General features: G+C 43.6%; 1 protein-coding gene across 1 annotated transcript; it reads right to left on the bottom strand.

Moving 5' to 3' along the window:
- Positions 1-1,954: 1,954 nt before the first annotated feature.
- On the bottom strand, positions 1,955-19,412 carry Cdk1 (cyclin dependent kinase 1). Its single transcript, XM_041655790.1, has 8 exons — positions 19,317-19,412; positions 16,960-17,022; positions 12,937-13,093; positions 11,291-11,414; positions 8,394-8,564; positions 6,600-6,763; positions 6,168-6,309; positions 1,955-4,063 (listed from the first exon to the last, which is right to left on the bottom strand). The coding sequence occupies exons 2-8, from the start codon at positions 16,994-16,996 to the stop codon at positions 3,965-3,967; spliced, it is 894 nt and encodes a 297-aa protein (XP_041511724.1). The 5' UTR covers positions 16,997-17,022; positions 19,317-19,412; the 3' UTR covers positions 1,955-3,964.
- Between the last annotated feature and the right edge of the window lie 1,998 nt (positions 19,413-21,410).

Here is a 21,410-nt window from a genome sequence, read left to right as displayed (position 1 = left end):
TAGTCTTGTCTTGGTTCAGTCTGCTGCTGCCATCTTGAATGCCCTGATTTTACATGGAGCTCCGTGAGTCATGCAGTTTATCCAGAGATTTGGGAGTCAAGAACCAGATTCTTGGATCTACTTCTTTACAAACAGACAGGTCAGATACAGCATTCTTAGATAAGATGGCTTCAAGAACATAAAAACATCTCGCTTTCTCATGATGAGAAACAAACAAGGAGAGTCATTGCCACAGGGACTTCCTAGGGGCGGAGGCAGGGATTGGAGCACTCAATGAGTCGTGCACACTCCGCTCAAGGGCTGCAGGCATCTTTTTGGTGGCCAAGGTGACACAGGGCAAGAGGGCAGGAATATTTACAGCTCACACGCTTACTACCCTCAACATCAATTCCCAAAAACTGTTTCAAAGGCTATACATAAAAGACATTGCTGATGAACTATGCATTGACAGTTGCATAGTTAAATGCATACATATATGCATTTATGTTCCTGGGTCATCAAGAGTTTAATGTGTCCTTAAACACATCGCTTCGCACTAAACAAAATAGTCGTTGGTGGCTAAGCAAAGAAATTACTTCCCAAAGCTTCAGCAAACACAAAGGCCTAGCTATTGGCAGCAGAAACAAAGAATCCTTTAAATCCCTTTGATCCAAATGGATAGTGGAGGAAGTGATGTCTAACAGCAATAAAACCCCAGACAAAACACTGCCATGAAACAGGCCTTATTTACCCCATCCAAGCCCAAGGTAACTGGGCAATTAATTTTCTTTAAACAGCTTGCTTTGCTGACATCTCATTTTTCAGAGGCAGCTGTTAGCCAAATATAGCCCTGTTTATTTGCTCCCTAGAAGGCTGTTTTTTAAAAAGAGCTTCTTCTGGTAAAAATGTTGCATCGTGGAATTGGGGACAACGTGAAAAGTAGGGCTTGATGTTTGTGTTCAAATAAACATCTGCTTAAGTCCAGTTTTCCGTTCCCGAGGAATCCTTTCTTTCCGTGCCATTAGGCACACTAAATGATTAAGTCTTCCTTGTTTCGGGTCATGCTGGATTCCAGATATAATAGGAGAAATTTCTCAAGGCCCAGTTCTTTGTTCTGGCACCAGGAGACCAAATGTGATACTACCGGAGTACAGCTAGTGTCTGGCACAGTTGTAAGGAAGTTGGTTTGTCCTTGTTGATTATGAAGATAGAAAATTTCCTAGAGCACCACATGGTGACTTCTCACTACAATAAGTTCTCATGAGGCTGAGGCAGGACGAGCTTCAGGTCAGCCTGGCCGGTGGTGAAAGCCTTTCCAGCAAAGCCTCCACACCTGAGATCTAGTCTTCAATCGCCCTTGCTTCCAAGGGCACTAGTTACTGACAACCACCGGGCTTGGTCTCTGGCTTCTCAGTCTACTGTCTGGGAACAAAGTCCCTTGACACAGGCCTCTCAGTTCTGACACCCACCCACTCCTTAGAAACCAGGGTCCTTATTTTGGAGTGAGAGTGGTTCCAAACTGTCTAGGCTGGTTGAGAACTCATTCTGATTGCAATGTTTTAGAAGCAATTTTGCATCCTTTTACACCAGGAGCCAGAAAGCCCAACAGCCATTCCCCACTGCTGTGTAAGTCTGCGGCCCTCTAGTAAAAGAAAACAGACAAATGTCATGACTGAAAAGGAGAAAGTTAAGATTTACTTACTGTTCTAAGTGGGTGAGATACACCAAAGATGGTGGTGGAAGGCACGTGTCTGTTCTGCGCTTCCTGGCATGGGTAGAGTCCAGAGACTGCTCATCACAGTCCATAAGGTTGCATTGCAGGCCAGCAGATTTCTGCAAGTTCAAGACCAGCCTGGTGTACAAAACAAGCGAGTTCCAGGACAGCTAGGGCTGTTACACAGAGAAACCCTGCGTGGAATGCCCCCATCCCCACAAAAAGGTCTCATTCTGCCTGTGGACAATTGTGGTCATTTCATATTCAGAGTTATTTTTCATTCGTGCTTGCTCTTAATAGGTTTCCGGAGCCCAAAGCAGTCTATAACTGCTCAGATCGAAGCAGCCAACTCTTTGGGCAGAATAAGAATTTGGCAGTCTTGCTCATGAAGATGCCTGCACACCATGAGGGACTAAGACCAGCGGCAGTGCCGCTGGGCATGAGACCTGTTCCAGAGACCACGACACATCAATCATTCCTGCCGTCTCACGGCACAGCATTTTTAGAAACTCTCTGGGAGTAGCGCGCCACTCAGTCACCACCGAGGCTCCTTCCAAACACGAAGTACTGATAGTAATCAACCACTACAACCGTGTTCGTTACCCAGTTACTTGTATTAACAGAGAACCCGGCTGAGATCATTTCAAGAGGACTGCGCCTCCAGATTGTTTTTTATTTATTACTTTTCTACACTTGACAGTAGGTACTACGCAGGAACACTTCAAACTCTACAGGTCCTTTGGAAGGCAGATTAAGGACAACAGTACTTGAAGCTAAAATAGGAGCAATGCTCTATAAGCAATCTTAAAAAAAAATTAAAGTATAATATAATCTAACTTCAAGTGTGCTTCAAATTGGGAGTATTTAAAGCATGTCGCACTAATCACTGTGTTCATCAGCACTTTTGAGATTAAATGTCAGAAACCCAATTCCAATTAAGTTAAAAATAAAAAAAAAAAAAAACTGGGAAGTGGAGGTGAGGGGGACCCAAATCCCCAACTCATACCCCAAAGAAAATATAAGGAGGTTCAGGTTTTAAGGCAACACTGTGGGAACCAGGGCCTCTGACCAACTGTCACCCTAAGGCTCTCTGGTGACACACACCCCCAGTTTACAAGAGCAGCAGGAAAAACATCACGTGGTGAGGGTTTCTGGAGGCTACGGCATTCGCCAATCACAGTTAGAAACCCCGAGGCTGGCCTCCAGCACTGGGGTTCTCTAAACACTTGAGGAAGTTTCTGGAAACTGCACGGACTGAAAACTATTCTAGTAAACTTGTTCCCTCCATGTGAGACAGAAGCTGCTACACTCAGAGCACAACGCTACAGGAACTTCCCTGACTCCAGCGAAGGACAGAGGACAGGAACGCTTATAACCTGAGCTGGTGAAGGAACAAAACAAGTCAGCTCAGTCTTTAAGACCCTCCAAGTATTGAACTAAAGCCCTTCAGCCCTCCCATTCTGAGATCAGGCTGCTTCAAGAGTTATACTAAGCAACATAACTTCCAGAGTGAGTAATTTTAGCTAAATATTTGGACAAGGCCGTTTTTAGACGCTGCTAATAAACAGTGCTGTCAAGAGTTTCAGCAGTTTTCCGGTTAGACTTGGAAGCTACAGCAGCACTCTAACCCACCTCCGACCACGGCACAGGAGTCCAACTGGACAAAGCTCTCACAACAAAATAAAAAACTGTCCTTCCACTCTCAACAGCCCTTGGTCTCTAGCCAAATCCTGGCCCACTTTGGTGCAGGTACATGTTGGTTTTATGGTACTAAAAAGCCCTGATGATCTCTCAGATGTTGGGCCTTCTCATCCATGCTTAAACATAAGTAGAAAAACTCTACGAAGGCAGATTATAGTCTCCATGTGGCAAGAAACTGACAAGAAGACTCCAATACCCAGAGGACAAAGGTCCTTCAAAGCACGCGAAAGCGAGCGCAGCTCCTAGAGTGCACTGCCCAGGTGCAGGAGCAGCTGCTGAGTCTGGGATGATTCTCTTCACAGTTCCTCGCAGCAAGGCCTACCTCTGGGACAGTAACAAACAGCCACCACAGTGAGATCTACACATATACAGAATTATTATATTTAAATTCATATGGAATATTTACATGTTAATTAAGTTATATGTATGAAATTAGGAAAAGTCCAGGTGATGGTTTACAAACAAACAAACAAACAAACAAACAGAAGAAAAATATACAAGACAGGAAGAGAGCCAACAGTAAATGTCACTACGTGGCCCTGCACAGCAGGCAGGGACTTCCACAGAAAACTACATCTTCTTAATCTGATTGTCCAAGTCATCAAAGTACGGGTGCTTCAGGGCCATTTTGCCAGAGATTCGTTTGGCAGGATCATAGACAAGCATTTTCTGGGAAGAAAAGGAAGAAATAAACTTAGAAAATGAGCCCTTTAAAAAATCCCATAAGCCTTAGCTTCCTCCAGCAGTTGAGCCATGCAAGTAATTATAGTGAGTGCCTGCTTAAGGGAACTTCCCCAGCTCACTATCAAGCCTGCCCTCTACCCTCCAAGATGCACAACTCACGGATGTTATAAATTATAAAATAAGCACTCAGACAGTTTTAAAACCAAAACATAAATTTACAGATTATCTAGTTAATTATATCTACCGTGAGAATTTCATATCCAGCTGGTATTCACAACGTTCCTAAAAAGGTGGCGATCAACTATTGTGTTACATGATACAACACTTGGCCAAGCCAGTAAAGGAAAAAACCCACAATGTGTTTTTATAAACACTGCTACAATAGATGGATTATTTAAAGTATACTTATATACTCTAGAGAAAGTATTTGATCTTAAATTTGTTCATACAGATTATCTTTATAGAAAATTAAATCAATAAGACTAAAAGCCCAACCCACCCTGACCAACAGGCCTTTGAATTACAATGTAGTGGAGGAAGACCTTGAAATTCATGATCCTCCTACCTCTACCTCCCAAATGCTGGGATTATAGGCAGGTGCCACGACACCAGGTTTGTATGCTGCTAGAGACCAAACCCAAGGCTTCGTGCATGCTGGGTATGATACTGGCATGGCTAGACCCTTAGGCCTGACAGATACCTTTGCTAACTAGTTACCACCTAAACTCCTGCATTCATTTAGGATTTTATAAGGCTTTGAGGATATGTCAGTTAATCCTCAAAGAATATGCTGCCTTCTCCAGATTAAGATTCCAAGTCTCTCCAGTACATTAAGAAATTTGTCCAAATCAGGCAGCACTCAGGAGGCAAAGCTAGGTGGATCTGGCCAGCCTAGTAGTCTACATACCGAGTTCCAGATCGGGCTCCAAAGCTAACTAGAGAAAGCCTGTCTTGAAAAACCAAAAGGAAAAAAGAAAGTAAAGAACTTGCCCAAATCTAAAAACAAAGGGGAAAAAATAAACTGAAACCTGAAGCCAAGTCTAATCAATAATCCACAGTGGCTTCCAACTGTGGGAAATTGTGCTTCTCAGGGGCCAGCTAAACTCAGACACTGCTGGCCATCACACAATGCTGTCTTCCAGAAGAGTGCAGAGGACAATGACACTGCCACACAACGCTCAACAAGGACAAGGCCACAGCAACCATTAGCTAGGTCAGGGTGTCAGCTCCACTGAGGAAACTGGTGGACAGGATTGACTTTTGTTAAGTGAAGTGAAATTCTTTACATTCAAAGCTTGAGAGCTAAGGATGTAACCCAGTAGAATTCATAGCCATCCCCCCTACCTCCCCATCCATGACCCCCAGCACGATAAAACAAAGAAGCAAACATCACCAGCAGACTGGACCCAAGATACGGAATGTTCCCAAGTTGACAAACAATACCAATACATGAAATGTGTATGGGCTGCAGAGTCTAAACAAATCTGAACTCCATTTGGTGGCACAATCTATAGATTATAATAGAGTTGAAAGACCAACTGGAATGTATATTTGAATCCTTCTATAAATTAAAATTTAAATATTGCTCTACCTAAAAATACCCTAAAGCAGGCCTTTAACAGTTATTGTTCTTTGCATAATTTTTTAAAGGAAATAGCTGCTATCTGGGTGAAGCAATGTAACTGAAGAAAAACAAAATTACAGTTGGTCTTTCTGAGGCTTTCTAAGAAGGAAACTAGGCCAGCCCTGAGAAACGGCATTTACACTGTAAAAGCCTGAATAACTCAAATTATCAAGCAGTGGTCAACATAGTACAGTATGGTAAACACACAAAACAGCCAGAAAGCAGTCATTACAATTCAGCAACTACTCTGGGCTAAAAGGGTGTGCGAGCCCTGGCCTGCTGCAGCGTGTCCACCACCAGGATGAGAAGAAAGTCTAACACTCAAGACCACTAGCGCTTCCCGCCTTGAAGGCAGCATTGCCAGGGGCATCTAACTCCAGGACTCTCCTGCTCCATGCTCAGTCACTCCCATGGGTCACTGTGAACATGCACTACGCTCAAGCCATAAAGCCACAGCTGGCTTACCGAGAGCAAATCCAAGCCGTTTTCATCCAGGTTCTTGACGTGGGATGCGAGGCTCCCTGGCTTCCACTTGGGAAACGTGTTCTTATAGTCCTGCAGAGACTCTACTTCCGGCCACACTTCGTTGTTAGGAGTGCCCAGAGCTCTGAAAGAAAAACAAAATGCGGGGATGGAGAGATGGCTCAGCGGTCAAGAACACTGGCGGTTCTTCCAGAGGACCGGGGGTTCAATTCCCAGCACCCACATGACAGCTAACAACTGTCTGTAACTCCAGTTTCTGGGAGATCTGATACCTTCACACCAATCCACATAAAATAAAGTTAAATAAATTAAAAAAAAAAAAGAAAAAAGAAAAACAAAATGCTATCTCCTATACGGTGCCTTTATTATTTAACCTTACAAACTTTGAATAGTTTAGGTATAAAACACAATTACCTGAAAATCCTGAAGAGCTGGTCAATCTCTGAATCGCCATGGAAAAGTGGCTTCTTCGTTGCCAGTTCTGCAAATATGGTACCTATACTCCAGATGTCAACAGGGGTGGAGTAACGAGCTGATCCCAGCAACACTTCTGGAGATCGGTACCACAGCGTCACTACCTGGTACAAGACAAGCACACAGAGTAAGCGTGCTATATATAGCTGCTTCAGTGGGCTGGCTTTAGAAAGCTGTGTAGGTCTCACCAGGAGTTTAAGTCAATTAACAATATACAAAATACTTAGCTGAAACTAATTATTTTATTACTAAATTCTTCCCATTAGTGGGTAAAAACAATGAACATCTTGCTTTTCAAATCATTAAAGTAGAAGGATCAAAGTAGCTATATCCTGACTGGGCTTAGTAGTGGCACACACCTTTAATTCAAACACTTCAGCACATGAAGGCAGAGGCAGGCAGATATCTGTGAATTGGAGGCCAGCCTGGTCTACAAAGTGAGCTCCAGGCTAGCCAGAGCTACATAGTGAGACCCTATAGTCTCAAAAAACAAACAAACAAACAACAACAAATAATCACAGTCTGATATGGTTCAAAAAAATTAAAGCAGAAAAATCACTAAATACTAATAATGGTTTGGGAATGGTATTGTACAAAGTGCGGGTTTTGTTTAAATGTTAACATGGTAACTAAAATTAACAGAAACATTAAGCCAAAAAAAATTGATTAGTGATTTGGAACTAATCAACCATAGTAGTATATTCATCAAAATAGTGATTCTGTGACCTCTAAGAACAAGGTCAACAGCAGTTACAAGCCAAAGATAACTCATGTAACTGAAAAATAAAACAGAACAGACAAGACAGGGCCGAGAAGGCAGTCAGTGGAGAGCATGTGCAGCCTCTGAGCCCCAGCACTACATTCACGGGCACAGCAGTGCCTACCCAGGATCTCAGCACCCAAGGGGCAGGGCAGGCATCAACAACTAACTACCCAGAGAATGTGAGGACAGCCAGGGCTACATACAGGAGATCCTACCTCAAAAACCAAAAGAAACAAGGCAGGAAAGGGACAAGGGTCTGGTCACCTGACACCATGGACTCCAGATTCACAACTCCCCAGCCGTCAATGTTCTTGCGCTATACAAGTTAATGCCTTTTCAGAGAAACAGGAGCCCAGTCTGGTGATGTAGACTACAATCCCAGCTCCCAGAAAGGTAGGATAAGCAAGTCCAAACCTATCTAGTCCAGTGACTTAAAGAACACAGTTCGGGGATAGAACACTTGCCTGGTATGTGAGGTCCTAGGAACAAGGCCCTCGGCGGAGGAAAATAAAAACAACCAACAGTCAACAAAACACTGACAAAATTTGATAGGGCCATGGGTACAGCTCAGTAATAGAGCACTTGACTAACATGGGCAATCTCTACACTCCCTCTCTAGTTACTGGTTCCTAAATGTATGACAATAATATAGACCTCAGACAACAAAACCTGCCTTTTAGTTAATCTAAATGGCCACAGCAGGGTCCAGTCAGGGGGAATCACAGCTCTGGGAAAGATACAGAAGTAAAAACCTCAAAAGCCCTATCTGCGAGGCCTCTTCAGGAATCCTCCCCTCCCCCGTAAGAGATGCCAATAGCTCCAGTTCCATTTTCACAGAGTGGAAACATATCTATTTCACATTTAGTAAAAGCAACTTCCGAGACAAGAAGCAATAAACCGATACTACCACAGCAGAATCTCTTTCCACCCGAGAATTTCTTTCTCGGTGTAAAGACCATAATCCAGCTTACCTCGTGTGTGTACACTCTAATCGGTATCCCAAAAGCTCTGGCAAGGCCAAAATCTGCCAGTTTGATTGTGCCTTTGTCATCAATCAAAAGATTTTGAGGTTTCAAGTCTCTGTGGAGAACTCTTCGGGAGTGACAAAACACAATCCCCTGGAGGATTTGGTACAGGTAACTCTAGAAAAGCAAGTCAAAAAATTAATCATGCGGGGCTGGAGAGATGGCTCAGTGGTTGGGAGCATCGCCTGCTCTTCCAAAGGTCCTGAGTTCAATTCCCAGCAACCACATGGTAGCTCACAACCATCTATAATGAGGTCTGGTGCCCTCTTCTGGCCTGGAGACATACACGCAAACAGAATATTGTATACATAATAAATAAATATAAAGAAAAAAAATTAATCATGCCACAAGACTCCGAAATGATCACTGTTTCTGGAGAAATTATGATGCAAAGAAATAGTTACACTATCAAACGACCTTTCAGGCCCCTTTAGACTAGACTTATATGAACTTGGCAGAAAACCCGTTTACATACAGTATATGTGTATGGAAATATGTGTTTACATTTACCCATGTGAGCATTTAAAATTTTGTCCCCTATCTTTAGGTTCTACATTATAGCTTCCTGGGAAGACGTTTCCTCAACATTCACACCAAGTGCTTCTCTCTTGAATAAAGTCTCTCACTTTCATTTCTCGCTCCACACATACACTTCCTCTTTGGACACCTGACTTCAAAGTTTGAAATGAGAAAAGGTGTAAAAGGTAACACTGAAGTTCAGTCATGAGCTAATTCTCGTGTGTGTGGAGACACTCGATATGTATGTGCGTGCACACACCCATGCACACACCATGTACCAGTGCAGAGATGGAAGTCAGTGTCTTCCTCTATACTTCCACCTTAGTTCCATCTCTCATTCAACCTGAAGTTGGTTATTTTGGCCAAACTGGTTGGCCATTAAATCCCTGGGACACACACCCTTCTCCTCTGCCCTTCAGGCTCTGGGTTTAAAGAAGTACACACTATTACACAACTCATAGGGATGCTGGGAATCAGAACTCAAGTCCTCATGCTTACAACATGAGCATTTTCCCCAGAGGTGCCCCAAGCCTTACAATCTAGGGCATTCTCCTGATTAGTGTTTGATGCTGGAAAGCCCAGACCACAGTAGGTGGTGCCACCTCTGAGCTAACATATATGGTTCTTGGTTCGCTCAGAAAGCCATGAGGAACAAGCCAGTAAGTAAGCAGCACCCCTCCATGGTCTCTGCATCAGCTCCTGGCTCCAGGCTTCTACCCTATTTAAAATTCCTATAAATCAGGATAAGAATTTTAAAGTCCTTCAGTGATGAACTGTTACAAGCCTCCCCAAATTGCTTGGGTCATGGTGTTTCATCACAGCAACAGCAACCCTAAGACATATATAATATAAAACACTGGCAATGGTGGGTGCCACTAAAGTGGGAAAAAAGGTAATAAAAGGAATTATCTGTGTGTTAATAAAAAGAACTTTGAAATCACTGAACAATCTTAATATAGAAAGATCTAGGAATGTACAGGCTATGCGTAAATCGTGTTAAATATCAAGTAAGATAACTCTAATAAGCCCCTTTACATAAAATACTGAGATTATTTAAAAAATACAGTCAAATTTTGGTAATGATGTAATAAAATAACAACTGATTTTTTTTTAGAGGTCATATTGTTCTATCTTCCAAGCTCTTAAATATAAACACATTTTATCCCAGTTCCAAGAATTCATCTTTACAGTAAAATAAAGGGGTGGGCTCAATGCACAAGCCTAGAATCTCCACACTTGGCAGACAGGTTGGATGGGAATTCATGGGCAGCCCCCATCACACATAAGGACAATCATTGGAGCATGGTCTAAGGAATAACAATAACTAAATTACTAAGTAAATTAATGAAAAAATATGGAAATGGTTAATTATTAAAGCATTTATGAAACAGAAATAAAAAGGCCAACCAATGTGTGTGCAATACATATACAGAAATGATCCCATAGTTTATATACATACAAAGCCAACATGACAGTGTCTGCAAGAAGACAGACAGGCAGCTTAGCAGGAAAATATAGCTGGTTTAAGCTGCCATTACCTTAGACATTTAAAATATACATACATTTGCTAAGCAAAATGCTTGCTTAGTTATACACAATGCCCTGGGTTCAACACCCAGCACCCCATACAATAAACGATATATACATTTATTTTTTTAAATATTTATTTATTTACTTATTTATTAATTTATTATGTACATAGTGTTCTGCCTGCATGTACATCTGCAGGAAAGAAGAGGGCACCAGATCTCATTACAGATGCTTGTGAGCCACCATGAGGTTGCTGGGAATTAAACTCAGGACCTCTGGAAGAATATCCAGTGCTCTTAACCGCTGAGCCATCTCTCCAGCCCTCGATATATACATTTATAATTTAACTGAAATACAATGTTTTCATTAATTGAAATGTATTTTTCAAAGAGTAAATCCACCTAGCATCAGCCACAGTGTGGCACTTATGTCCTCAGACACTACTTTTTTTTTTTTTTTTGGTTTTTCGAGACAGGGTTTCTCTGTGGTTTTGGAGCCTGTCCTGGAACTAGCTCTTGTAGACCAGGCTGGTCTCGAACTCACAGAGATCCGCCTGCCTCTGCCTCCCGAGTGCTGGGATTAAAGGCGTGCGCCACCACCACCGGGCTTCAGACACTACTTTTTATTTCCTAAAACTGTCTGGTATTGAAGTTAAGATGGGCAAATGATAATCTGTGTGAAAAAAATTAAACCTTCTCTATTTCTGTTTTCTTACAGGTTTTCCAACATCACCCACAAACACAAGGATGAGCCCTACACTCAGAGCGTATTAATAAAAGTATGTAAATCTTTACCTTAACGAGTGAAGAATCCATGAACTGACCAGGAGGGATAGAATCCAAGTACTTCTTGAGATCCATGGACAGGAATTCAAAAATGAGATACAGCCTGGAGTCCTGCATGAGCACATCCTGAAGACTAAGAGAAAACAGAACATGAGAGCCCAGAAAACACCTCTGCCTCGCGCTTTCACAAGCACAGTTGCTTGAGAGCCTCACGACAACCAGAAGCTTCTCATCAACCGCCTTCACACTGAAGACTAGAGGAAGGCCTTTCAGGACAGTAAGTTATGTCTTCCTGTAGCTTGTCTTTCATTGAAGTAAATTATGGGCATTAGTTGAAGCTGGCTTTAACAGCTGCTTCCTATTCCCAGTCCCAGCACCAAGTTAGAACCCAGGCCAGGGAAAGAAGCCTATCACCCCAAATGACACAGAGGCAGAAGCCAGGACGTTAAGGCAGAAGACCTCCAAATTCAAAGACTGTGTGGGCTACAGAGTCAAGGCCAACCTGGGTAATTTAGTGAGATCCTGTCTCAAAATAAACTTAGAGGGCTGGGTGTGGTGGCTTAAGCCCATAGTCCCAGCACTTGGGAGGCTGTTAGAGAACAGCAGTAAATTCCAGGCCACTCTGGGTGAGCTAAAGTCTTGTCTCTAAAGTTCAAAACCCTTTTTGGGTCTGGCTTAACTCACTCAGGATACTGCACGTACTGGCTTTGGGGGCGCCTAGGCAGTTTGGATGCTCACCTTACTAGTCCTGGATGGAGGTGGGTGGTCCTTGGACTTCCCACAGGTCAGGGAATCCTGATTGCTCTTTGAGCTGATGAGGGAGGGGGACTTGATCGGGGGAGGGGGAGGGAAATGGTAGGCGGTGGCGGGGAGGAGGCAGAAATCTTTAATACATAAATAAATTAAATAATAAAAAAAGATATAAAAAAAGATTAAAAAAAAGAAAGTGCCACTTCCAATATATTTGTGCTGTATGACTTTCAATAAACACCACTCACTTAAAAAAAAAAAAAGTTCAAAACCCCACCAGGCGGTGGTAAAGTGCACCTGTAATCCCAGCACTTGGGAGGCAGAGGCAGGCGGATCTCTATGAGTTCGAGGCCAGCCTGGTCTACAAGAGCTAGTTCCAGGACAGGCAACAAAGCGAGACAGAAAAACCCTGTCTCGAAAAACAAAACAAAAAAATTCAAAACCCCAAAATTAAGACAGCCTGGAATACAGCTCAGCGGTAGAGCACTTCCTTGGCATGGCCAAAGACCTGGGTTCGGTACCAAGTACCACCAGAAATTCTGATGAGCCACTAGATAGACAACTTCCTCAAAGATCCAGCCCAAATGAGCCAATAAAAAAGGAAAACATTTCCCCCACTCTGACCTAGCTACTTGGGGACCTGGGCTCTGAAAAATCGGGGCTGACAAAGTTCCTCTTGAAAGGCTTCTTTCTCCCACAGCCACCGTGCCTGCTCCTCCAGCCAACACTAATTCTCGGCACCATGTCTTGAATTCTTTTGTTCTCTTTATCTCCTAGCATCACAGTCAACAAAAATAAACAGACTATCCCACTCCACCCAGAAACTAAGCAAATGTAAAAATTTCCACATTAAAATTTATGTGAAGTAGGAAGGGGAGAGCTGTTTCAATTCAGACTTAGCGCACCTGACTATATTTGGATGGCGGAGTTCTTTTAATAGAGAAATTTCCCGGATGGCAGTACTAGGCACTCCTTCTTCCTCACTTTCAAGTCTGATTTTCTTCATGGCCACTATCTGGCCAGTAGTCCTGTGTCTACCTTTATACACCACACCATAAGTACCTGAAATGAAGCGAAGAGATTTTTAAGTGAACCCTTAAGGTATCACATGATAGAAATGCCTGCGGTGGTCACCTCACACATACTTAAACACTTCCAAAAAGAAACTGAAGGTAACTACAACCTAACATACACAGGGTTTAGGAATAAAATTCATGGAATCACCCAAGTCTCGCACAATTAAGCTTCCTCTATGAGCCAGCATACAAGTTGAAATTCACCTGTCAAATATCCTGCATGCAATTAAAACATTGTGCAAATTGAAGCTCAGAGAACAGTATCAACAGGAGGCACTGTGACACTTTCAGAAAATTGTAATGACTCATGCCTTCCATGATACTTTTACACATCCCAAAATGCAGTCAACGGTCCTCATCCTGCAGATGAGAGGAGCAGAGGCAGAAACACCACGCATTTTTATTTAGCCCAACAAAGCTGCTACTGCTATAGTAGGAAGTCTCCCTTCTGTTGAAAATGTTGGCAACGCTAACCTGAGTGTCACATGAATGGCAACAGCACAATGGGGTATGGCAGGCACAGCAAGACGGACCTAGCGCACACCTGTGCTGCATGCACTTCTCCAGATGTCATAGGTACCTTTAACCTCGGGTCCAGTTTAAAGAAGTACTAACCCCCTAGCTATATAATATACAGCGTTGAACAGCTTTTCATGGCATCAGTATGACTTCAGCCATGCCTAGAACACCAGGCCTGGTGACACATAGCTGTAACTACAGCTACTTGAAAGGCTAAGGCAGGAAATTTCCAAGTTGGAGGTAAGCATGGATAACTTGGTGAAACCTGTCCCAAAAGACAAAGGCACAGTGTACATGCCTGTAATCCTATCACTTGGAAAGCTGAGAAAAGGTTAGACCCTGTCTAAAAAACCCAAAGGATTAGGGCAGTTTCCTTCAAACATCTTAAGCCACAGCTTTTATTGGTTCTAAGAATCCATCCCAATGATCAACTGCTTAGAATATTACGCAGTTTGCTCAGTGGCAAGTTGACATCCATATAATCTTTGTTCTAGCATTTGATTCGTTTTTCATGCTGGCCTCGAACTCAGAGATATGCCTGCCTCTGCTTCTGTCTGTAGTGCTGGGACTAAAGGTGTGTGCCACCACAGCCCAGCTGTTGTAAGATTTTTTTTTAAAATTCCGGGACAGTTTGTTTTCCTAAACAATTCAGGAATTTTAATGATATTATTTCAAATAAAATTCTTACTATTTTGACCAAATGCTAGGTGACTTTGAATAACCAAAATATTCCAAATAAAAAGGACTACATTCTGTCTGCAAAGCCATAGTCAATCTATGCACTACGTTCCTTAAGGGTGGATATCTGACTTGTATGAAGCACACGGTAGCTAAACCATTAGCAAGAAGACGCTGTCTGAGCAGTCTCAGCAAGGTATGTATCACTCCAATAAAACATGATTCTTAATTCCTACAGCATCTTCTGTTTCCTCCCAGTGTACTACTTCATTCCTTGGATAATGTGCAGAACTCATGGTTAGCAGAACACCCAGTAAACAATGATTCTTAGACAACACAGAAGTAGTTTTTTTGAGTATCTTAACTCCTGGGTCTTCTCAATGAACGTCTGCAATAGGGCTAAACAAAGCACAACCACTTTACTTGTGAATCACCGAACACTATTCGTTAAATAAATAGTGGATTCTAGGAAATTCATGTTTTAGATTTAGCGTTTTAAATCATTAAATATTGGGGGACGGATCAAACAAGGCTGGAGAGCTAGATGCCTCAGGTTTAGAATCCATACTGCCCTTGCAGAGGACCAGGCCCTACACCAGACAATTCACAACCACCTGCAGCTCCAATTCCAGAGTGGGTAACACTCTATGCCCTCTGCGTACCTGTTCAAACCCACACTCACCCACATACGCCTAGAATCCCAGTTATCCCGGAGTAAAGGCCCAATAGCACTGAGTGGGAAAGCCACAGATCCTCATCAGACAAATGTTTCTGAAGTGCTTACTAAATGCCAAGGAAGTCTGCACCAACCAGTGTTATCCAGCTGTGTGATCTGAAGACTGTCTTGCTGGGCATGGTGGCCAACAATACACAGGTGACTTAGGAAAATGCTAACACAGTAAAGACCCATCTTATAACTTATCTACTAGTTTGACCAGGTAGTTGGTATTAACACAAGAAAATTCTATGTGGGCAATATCATCTAGTTTTCAAACTATTTCAACAAATCAGTTTTTCAGGACAGACTACACAGAACCAATATAGCCCAGCACAGTACAGCAGACAAGCCTCAAGGCCAGACAACAGCTCAGGAAAGCAGGTGAAGGCGCTCCAGTACCTGAGCTCCTGTGAGAGATGTCGGCCCTGGTCTTCGCAAAGATTAAAGGACTAAAAGGAATACTGAGGAAGATGCAAAGGATATGGCCAAATCCCTTCAATGAGAATTGCAGTTCTCAACATGTGGGCTACAACCCCTTTGGGGGTTGAATGGCCAACCATCTGGTGTCACCTAAGACCTAATGCAAATACCCAATACCAGAAAACAGGTATTTGCATTACAATGCACAACAGTAGCAAAACAGTGATGAAGTAGCAATGAATCCACTTTTGTGCTGGGAGGCTCAGCACAGCATGACGAACTGTATTAAATAAAGGGTCCCAACATGAGGAAGGCTGAGAACCACTGAACTAGAACAAGTTGAAAAGTGAAGCCAGCACGGGATGGCTTTAGAAAGTCTCAGCTGAGGGGATCAAAGAAATCCAAAAGGAGAGGCGAGTGGCAGCAATTGAGGCTGCTAAGGAGTAGCAGTTACGATGGAAGGAGACAGTTGTAGAGCTGATGGTCACATTAAAACAGAAAAGCCCAGACTCCCATCTGAATACTACCTGGGCCAATCCTGGCTTACTAAATTCCCTGCCTTGGTTTTAGTACCCTGTGTAAGTGGGGTCTCTGAACAGAGATGAAAATGAAAACGGTCCTCAACAGAACCCACAGAGAAACAAGTTCCACCGTTTGCACCGGGAGAGCTAAGAATGACGTCTTGACTCCCAGGTATAAATATGGAAATTCTGTTGCAGGGGGAGAAAAACAAAATAGGAAAGGGTTATTTTCATTCCTCATTTATGCCACACGGACCTAAGCATTGTTCAAAATACCACAGAAAGGAATTGAACACATGAAAGCCACTACCTTAAGTCATTCCTGCCCATAGTAACCCCACAGAAAAACATTCAGCTTAGTTTGTCAATTACTACACCCAATTTACATAAAACTTAGGATTTAATATTTAGAATTAATAAGACTAAAAATGTACTACAAAATCAGTATATCCTGCCTCCCTAATCTATTCCTCAAACACACATACAAACTAGCAGTAGTATTTCCAAAACACAGGCATCCAGGGTGCACGGTACCAAAGTGAGATCAACTCAGTGGTGTAGTTGTGAGGAGGCCCTATGGTGCTTAGCAAAGAATCTGAATAATTTAAACTCTATTAAATGAGAAAGCTTTAGATTATAAGTAAACTATGTCTTACTGTGGCTATGATAAACATCCAGACAAAAGCAACCTAAGGGTTTATTTGGACTGGGAATCTGGGTCCCAGTCCAGATGAGAGTGATGCTTACTATGGCTTGGCTCCCCCTCTCCACTTACAGTCCAGATCTCAGCAAGGAAATGGTGCTCACAATGGGAGAAGGGCCTGCCCACTTCAATTAATACAGCAAAAGAATCCCCTACAGGAGAACTCAGAGTGACCCCAGATTCTGTCAAGGTGACCACTAACACCAGCTACAACAGTTTACTAGTGCACCTAAGTACAAACACATCAATGACTGCACATGATAGATGAGTCTGTGTTCCAAGGGAGCACTCACCTTCTCCAATCTTCTCTATCTTGATATAGTCTTCCATAGTTACTCAACAGGTTACAACAGACCCTAAAATGAGGGGAAACACTGGTGTGATTACATGATACCAATTCATCAGTAAGACATTACATACAAAGTGCAGTGCCTTCTGCATAGCCCAAGTATCAGTTATTCTATCAAAATAGTATTACCAGGGTTTAGCAACTCTTGCAGAAGCTATCTGAGTCTTCTCGGCACCCAAGACATTGCAATTGCATATTCTATACAGCATAGTACTTAGCTTCTCCACATGTCACAGACCAAGCACTTCTGGTGAGAAAGGCCTGTCATCCCAACCACTGAGGGAGCTGACTCAGAGGGATTAAAAAAGTTCATGCTGGCTAGAACAACTTAGTGACACTGTGTCTCAAAATAAAAACTTCCTACAGTTTGATTCCTAGGACTGAAAGTTAAAAAGTATAATGATTTTAATGCCAGTACATACTAACTCTACCCACTGCTACTGTGCTAAATTTGTACTATTTTAATTCTCTGGAAACCATAAGAATCTATGAGAAGGAAGTCATGCACTAGGAAAGGAAGCAGAAGAGCAAGTTCAAGGCCACCCTGTGGCCTGGTTCACTGCAACAGTCTGGCCTAATTTACTGCAACACTGTCTCGAAAGGAATCCAAGTGCCACCTTAAGGTATAACCACTAGAAACAACATTTATTATAAAAGCATCCGATTCACTTAAGCAGCAGGAATGCTCAGTCACTCAAGTGAATTGAATCCCTTCAAGAAGCAGCCACAAACAATCCCACTCAAGACACTCAAAGGGAAATGCCAAAAGCACCGTACAAGTATCAAGTACAGTGCTGGCTAGTTTTATATCAACGTGACACCAGCTAGTCACCTGGGAGGAGGGAACCTTAATTTTAAAAAAATGCTTCCATAAGATGGGGGCTGCAGGCAAGATTGTAGAGCATTTTCGTAGTGATTGATGGGGCCCAGACCATTGTGGTTGGTGCCATCCCTGGGTATCCCACGGTCCTGGGTTCTATAACAAAGCAGGCTGAGCAAGCAACAAGGAAAAAAAAAAAAAAGCTAGTCAGCAACACCCCTCCGTGGTCTCTACATCAGCCCCTGCCTCCAGGAACCATGATGCGGACAGTCAAATCAACCCTCCTCTCCCCAGGTTGCTTTCTTTGGGCATGGTGCTTTATCACAGCGATAACTCGAATACAGTGCCATCTTTACAAAATTCCAATCACACTTGCAAAGTGTCATGCGCAAAAGAGGGGGAAAAAAAGAAGCCCTTGCCTCGCTAAGGGTGGGGAAAAAAGCTAAGCATCTTTGCAGAGCAAGCCCTTTGCCACGGATCTGATCTTTACGATGATCACTACTAGCTGAGTTCTGTTCCTGACAAGATTCCTTCCCAAAGTAAAATGAGCCCCCAGGAAGTGTGGTGACACAGCCCGGAATCCTAGCTCTCACGACTCCACACGGAGTCACTGACTCAGAAAAATCTCAACTATGCGTATTTTTATGAAATCACAACGGACGAGAAAAATCCTTATTCTTTAATATGCATACATAATTTAACCATAGTACAATAAAACTTTTCAGCCCCCTTTGGACGTAGAGCTAGTAGTTAACGCGTCTTCAAAGCTGGGCTCATTTCCCTCCAACATTTTCCAGTCCCCTGGGGCTGGCGCTAGTAGCTGCCCAGCGCGTCTCTCCAGCCCAGACCTCCCAAGTGTTGGGGGGAGGGGGATGGGACACACCAGAACCCTGAGTACTAACTATTTGTCTTTAAGACGATGGGTGTTAAAGAATCAGGGTTCTACCTCTCAGCATTTCTTAGACCGGGTACCGACTGTGGTTGCCTACACAAGCACAGTCCACTAAAAAGAACGATCCTATGTTCTTTCTTGGCTCTGCACCTTGACAGCAATACTTCTAAACGACCACTGATCAGTTTCCCCCGCAGTACCCACCGAGGGTCTCCAAGGGCAGCTGGCGTGGTCCAGCTCTGTGAGCGCACAGGCAGCCAACAGGACCTAGGACACAGCTTGGCACCCCGCCCACGCCCGGGGCCCGGGTGAGGCCCTGCGGGGCTGCCGGACCCCGGAGCTGGGGCGAGGCCCTGCCTTCCACAGAGGACATCAGGCTCAAGGGAAGCGCTGCCCCTCCACAGGGAACCCCAGGCTCAGGGGAGGCCCTACCCGTCCACAGGAGACCATGCCCTCACGTGGAGGCCTTACCCGTCCACAAGAGGACCCTGGGCTCACACGGACGCCCGGCCCGTCCACTGGGGGGACCCCGGGTTCACGTGGAGGCCCCGCAGGCCCCTGCCCGCACCCGGCCTGCCTCACGCCATACCTCTCTTGTTCCCGCGGCGGCCACCCCGCAGTTCCGGACTGCGCGGACGCAGCGACTCCCGGAGCTCAGAGGCCGAGTGCCAGCAGTTTCAAACTCACCGCGATAAAGCGCCCGGGATCCACCAATCAGGTTAGCCGTAGACGTTCAAAGGAACCAATCGTAGCCGAGCTACGACGAGGCGGGGCTGCCTGGAAGCCCAGAGCGCGAAAGAGAGCGGAAACCGCGGCTGGAGGAAAAGCAGGTGGGCGGGCGCCAACTGACTCCGCGCTCTGCTTTCCTTCCAGTGTCGTCCTACTGTTTCTCGACAGTCTAATTTAATTTTTTCTTCTCTCTCGTAATTTCTCTCCAGGAGTAACACAATTCACATGTATTGGATTTAAATAGCTAACCGCAAGAGTGATATTACCATAATATAGAGTCTCTTACTTTTACTGCTAGCATTTAAAATTACTTTGTGATTATGTTTTTCAAAAATATATATTAAGTTGAACGTGGTGGCAGACATCTTTAATCTTAGCACACGCATCAGCAGGCAGACCTTTTGAGTTCGAGGCCGGCCCTGGCCAGCCAGGGCTACACAGAACCCAGTCTTGAAAAACAAAACCAGCCGGGCGGTGGTGGGGCACGCCTTTAATCCCAGCACTCAGAAGGCCGTGGCTGAGGCGCTAGACCTCCGTGAGTTCAAGGTCAGCCTTGTCGACTAAAGCTAGTTCCAGGACAAGCTCCAAAGCTACAGAGAAACCCTGTCTCGAAAAATTAAAAAAAAAAAAAAAAAGAGAGAGAGAGAAAGAAAACAAAATAAGTGTATATAAGTGTGGTGTGTGTGCATATATATACACAATATTAAGTTTTATTATAAATAAAATTTCTAAACAATATTAGTCTTTGTAAATACTCTCCAATGCATCTCCCCCATCCCCAGTCCCCTCACCACATGACCACACCCAATTCCCCCCACCCCCAGCCTCCTATGTCACTTGTACCTTATTGCCAGCCCCAAAAGACTCTCCTTTTCCCCCTGTGGAAAAAAGCTTATGCACACTTACATATGAACATTAGATGCTAGGATCCACATATGAGAAAAAATATGTAGTCTCCTCTGTCTCTCTCTCTCTCTCTCTCTCTCTCTCTCTCTCTCTGTGTGTGTGTGTGTGTGTGTGTGTGTGTGTGTGTGTGTGTGTTACCTCTCTTGATGTCTTTTCCAGCTCCATCCATGTTCCCGGATGATTTCACTGATTATGGTTTTTCAAATGAGTGATTAGCTGGCCAGCTGAAGGATCGCATTTAAACATAATGAAAAGGAAGGATGATGAGATACCGAATGACGTCCTCAAAATTGAAAAGAAAAACAATCGTGAGAGTGAGTTTGAAGCCAAATTTGAAGCAAGCTATAATTAAGTACTGGCCAGGTAGATGGGCTCTCCCCAGGTCCACACCCAGGTTCCTGGGAAATGACCCAGAATCTCAGTTTGTAGCAACTTAAGAAGGCAAACCCATAATTCATTACATTTCCTCTCAAGTTCAATCAGGGGCAAGCATATATCCTAACACACCTCCATTCTTTTTTTTTTTTTTTTTTTTTTTTTTTGGTTTTTCGGCCACAGAGGATCAAGCACTTGAGTGTGTTGGGTCAAAGAAACTTGTTTAGGGGAATGAAAAAATGCTTGCTTGTTATCTACCAAAAACAACAGCCTCCAGCTTTCCAGAAACTATCTGTTCTTGGGTAAGGGGCTTGCAGATCAGAGGCATTATTGTTTTGTGGATCTCTTAGGCATAGTAATTAAAACTTAAAATATAACTTTGATTCTCACAATAGTAGTAGGAAAAATAACTAAGATAGAAGGTAAATTCTAATTTGCATCATACTAAGTATTTTCGGATTCCCCCCCAAATGAAGTGCTTTTATAATAATATGCTATCTTAATGGTTGTTTTTCTGGATACACTTAGAAGGTCAACTCAGGCAAGGTGCTGGTTGAGGTCTGTAGAATCTCCCAGGGGTAAAAGGCTTGTTCCCCACAGTGTTGCCATAGGGAGACTGAGGGCTCTGTAGGAGTCTGGGCTTAGTGAAAAGACCCCTAGTTATTGAGACAAG

Source organism: Microtus oregoni, unplaced genomic scaffold (assembly GCF_018167655.1).
Source record: "Microtus oregoni isolate MIOR12 unplaced genomic scaffold, Mior012 000007F_ref0000211, whole genome shotgun sequence".
Lineage (NCBI taxonomy): Eukaryota > Metazoa > Chordata > Mammalia > Rodentia > Cricetidae > Microtus > Microtus oregoni.
Note: the sequence above shows the minus strand (reverse complement) of the source record. Positions and strands in the feature narration are given on the sequence as shown.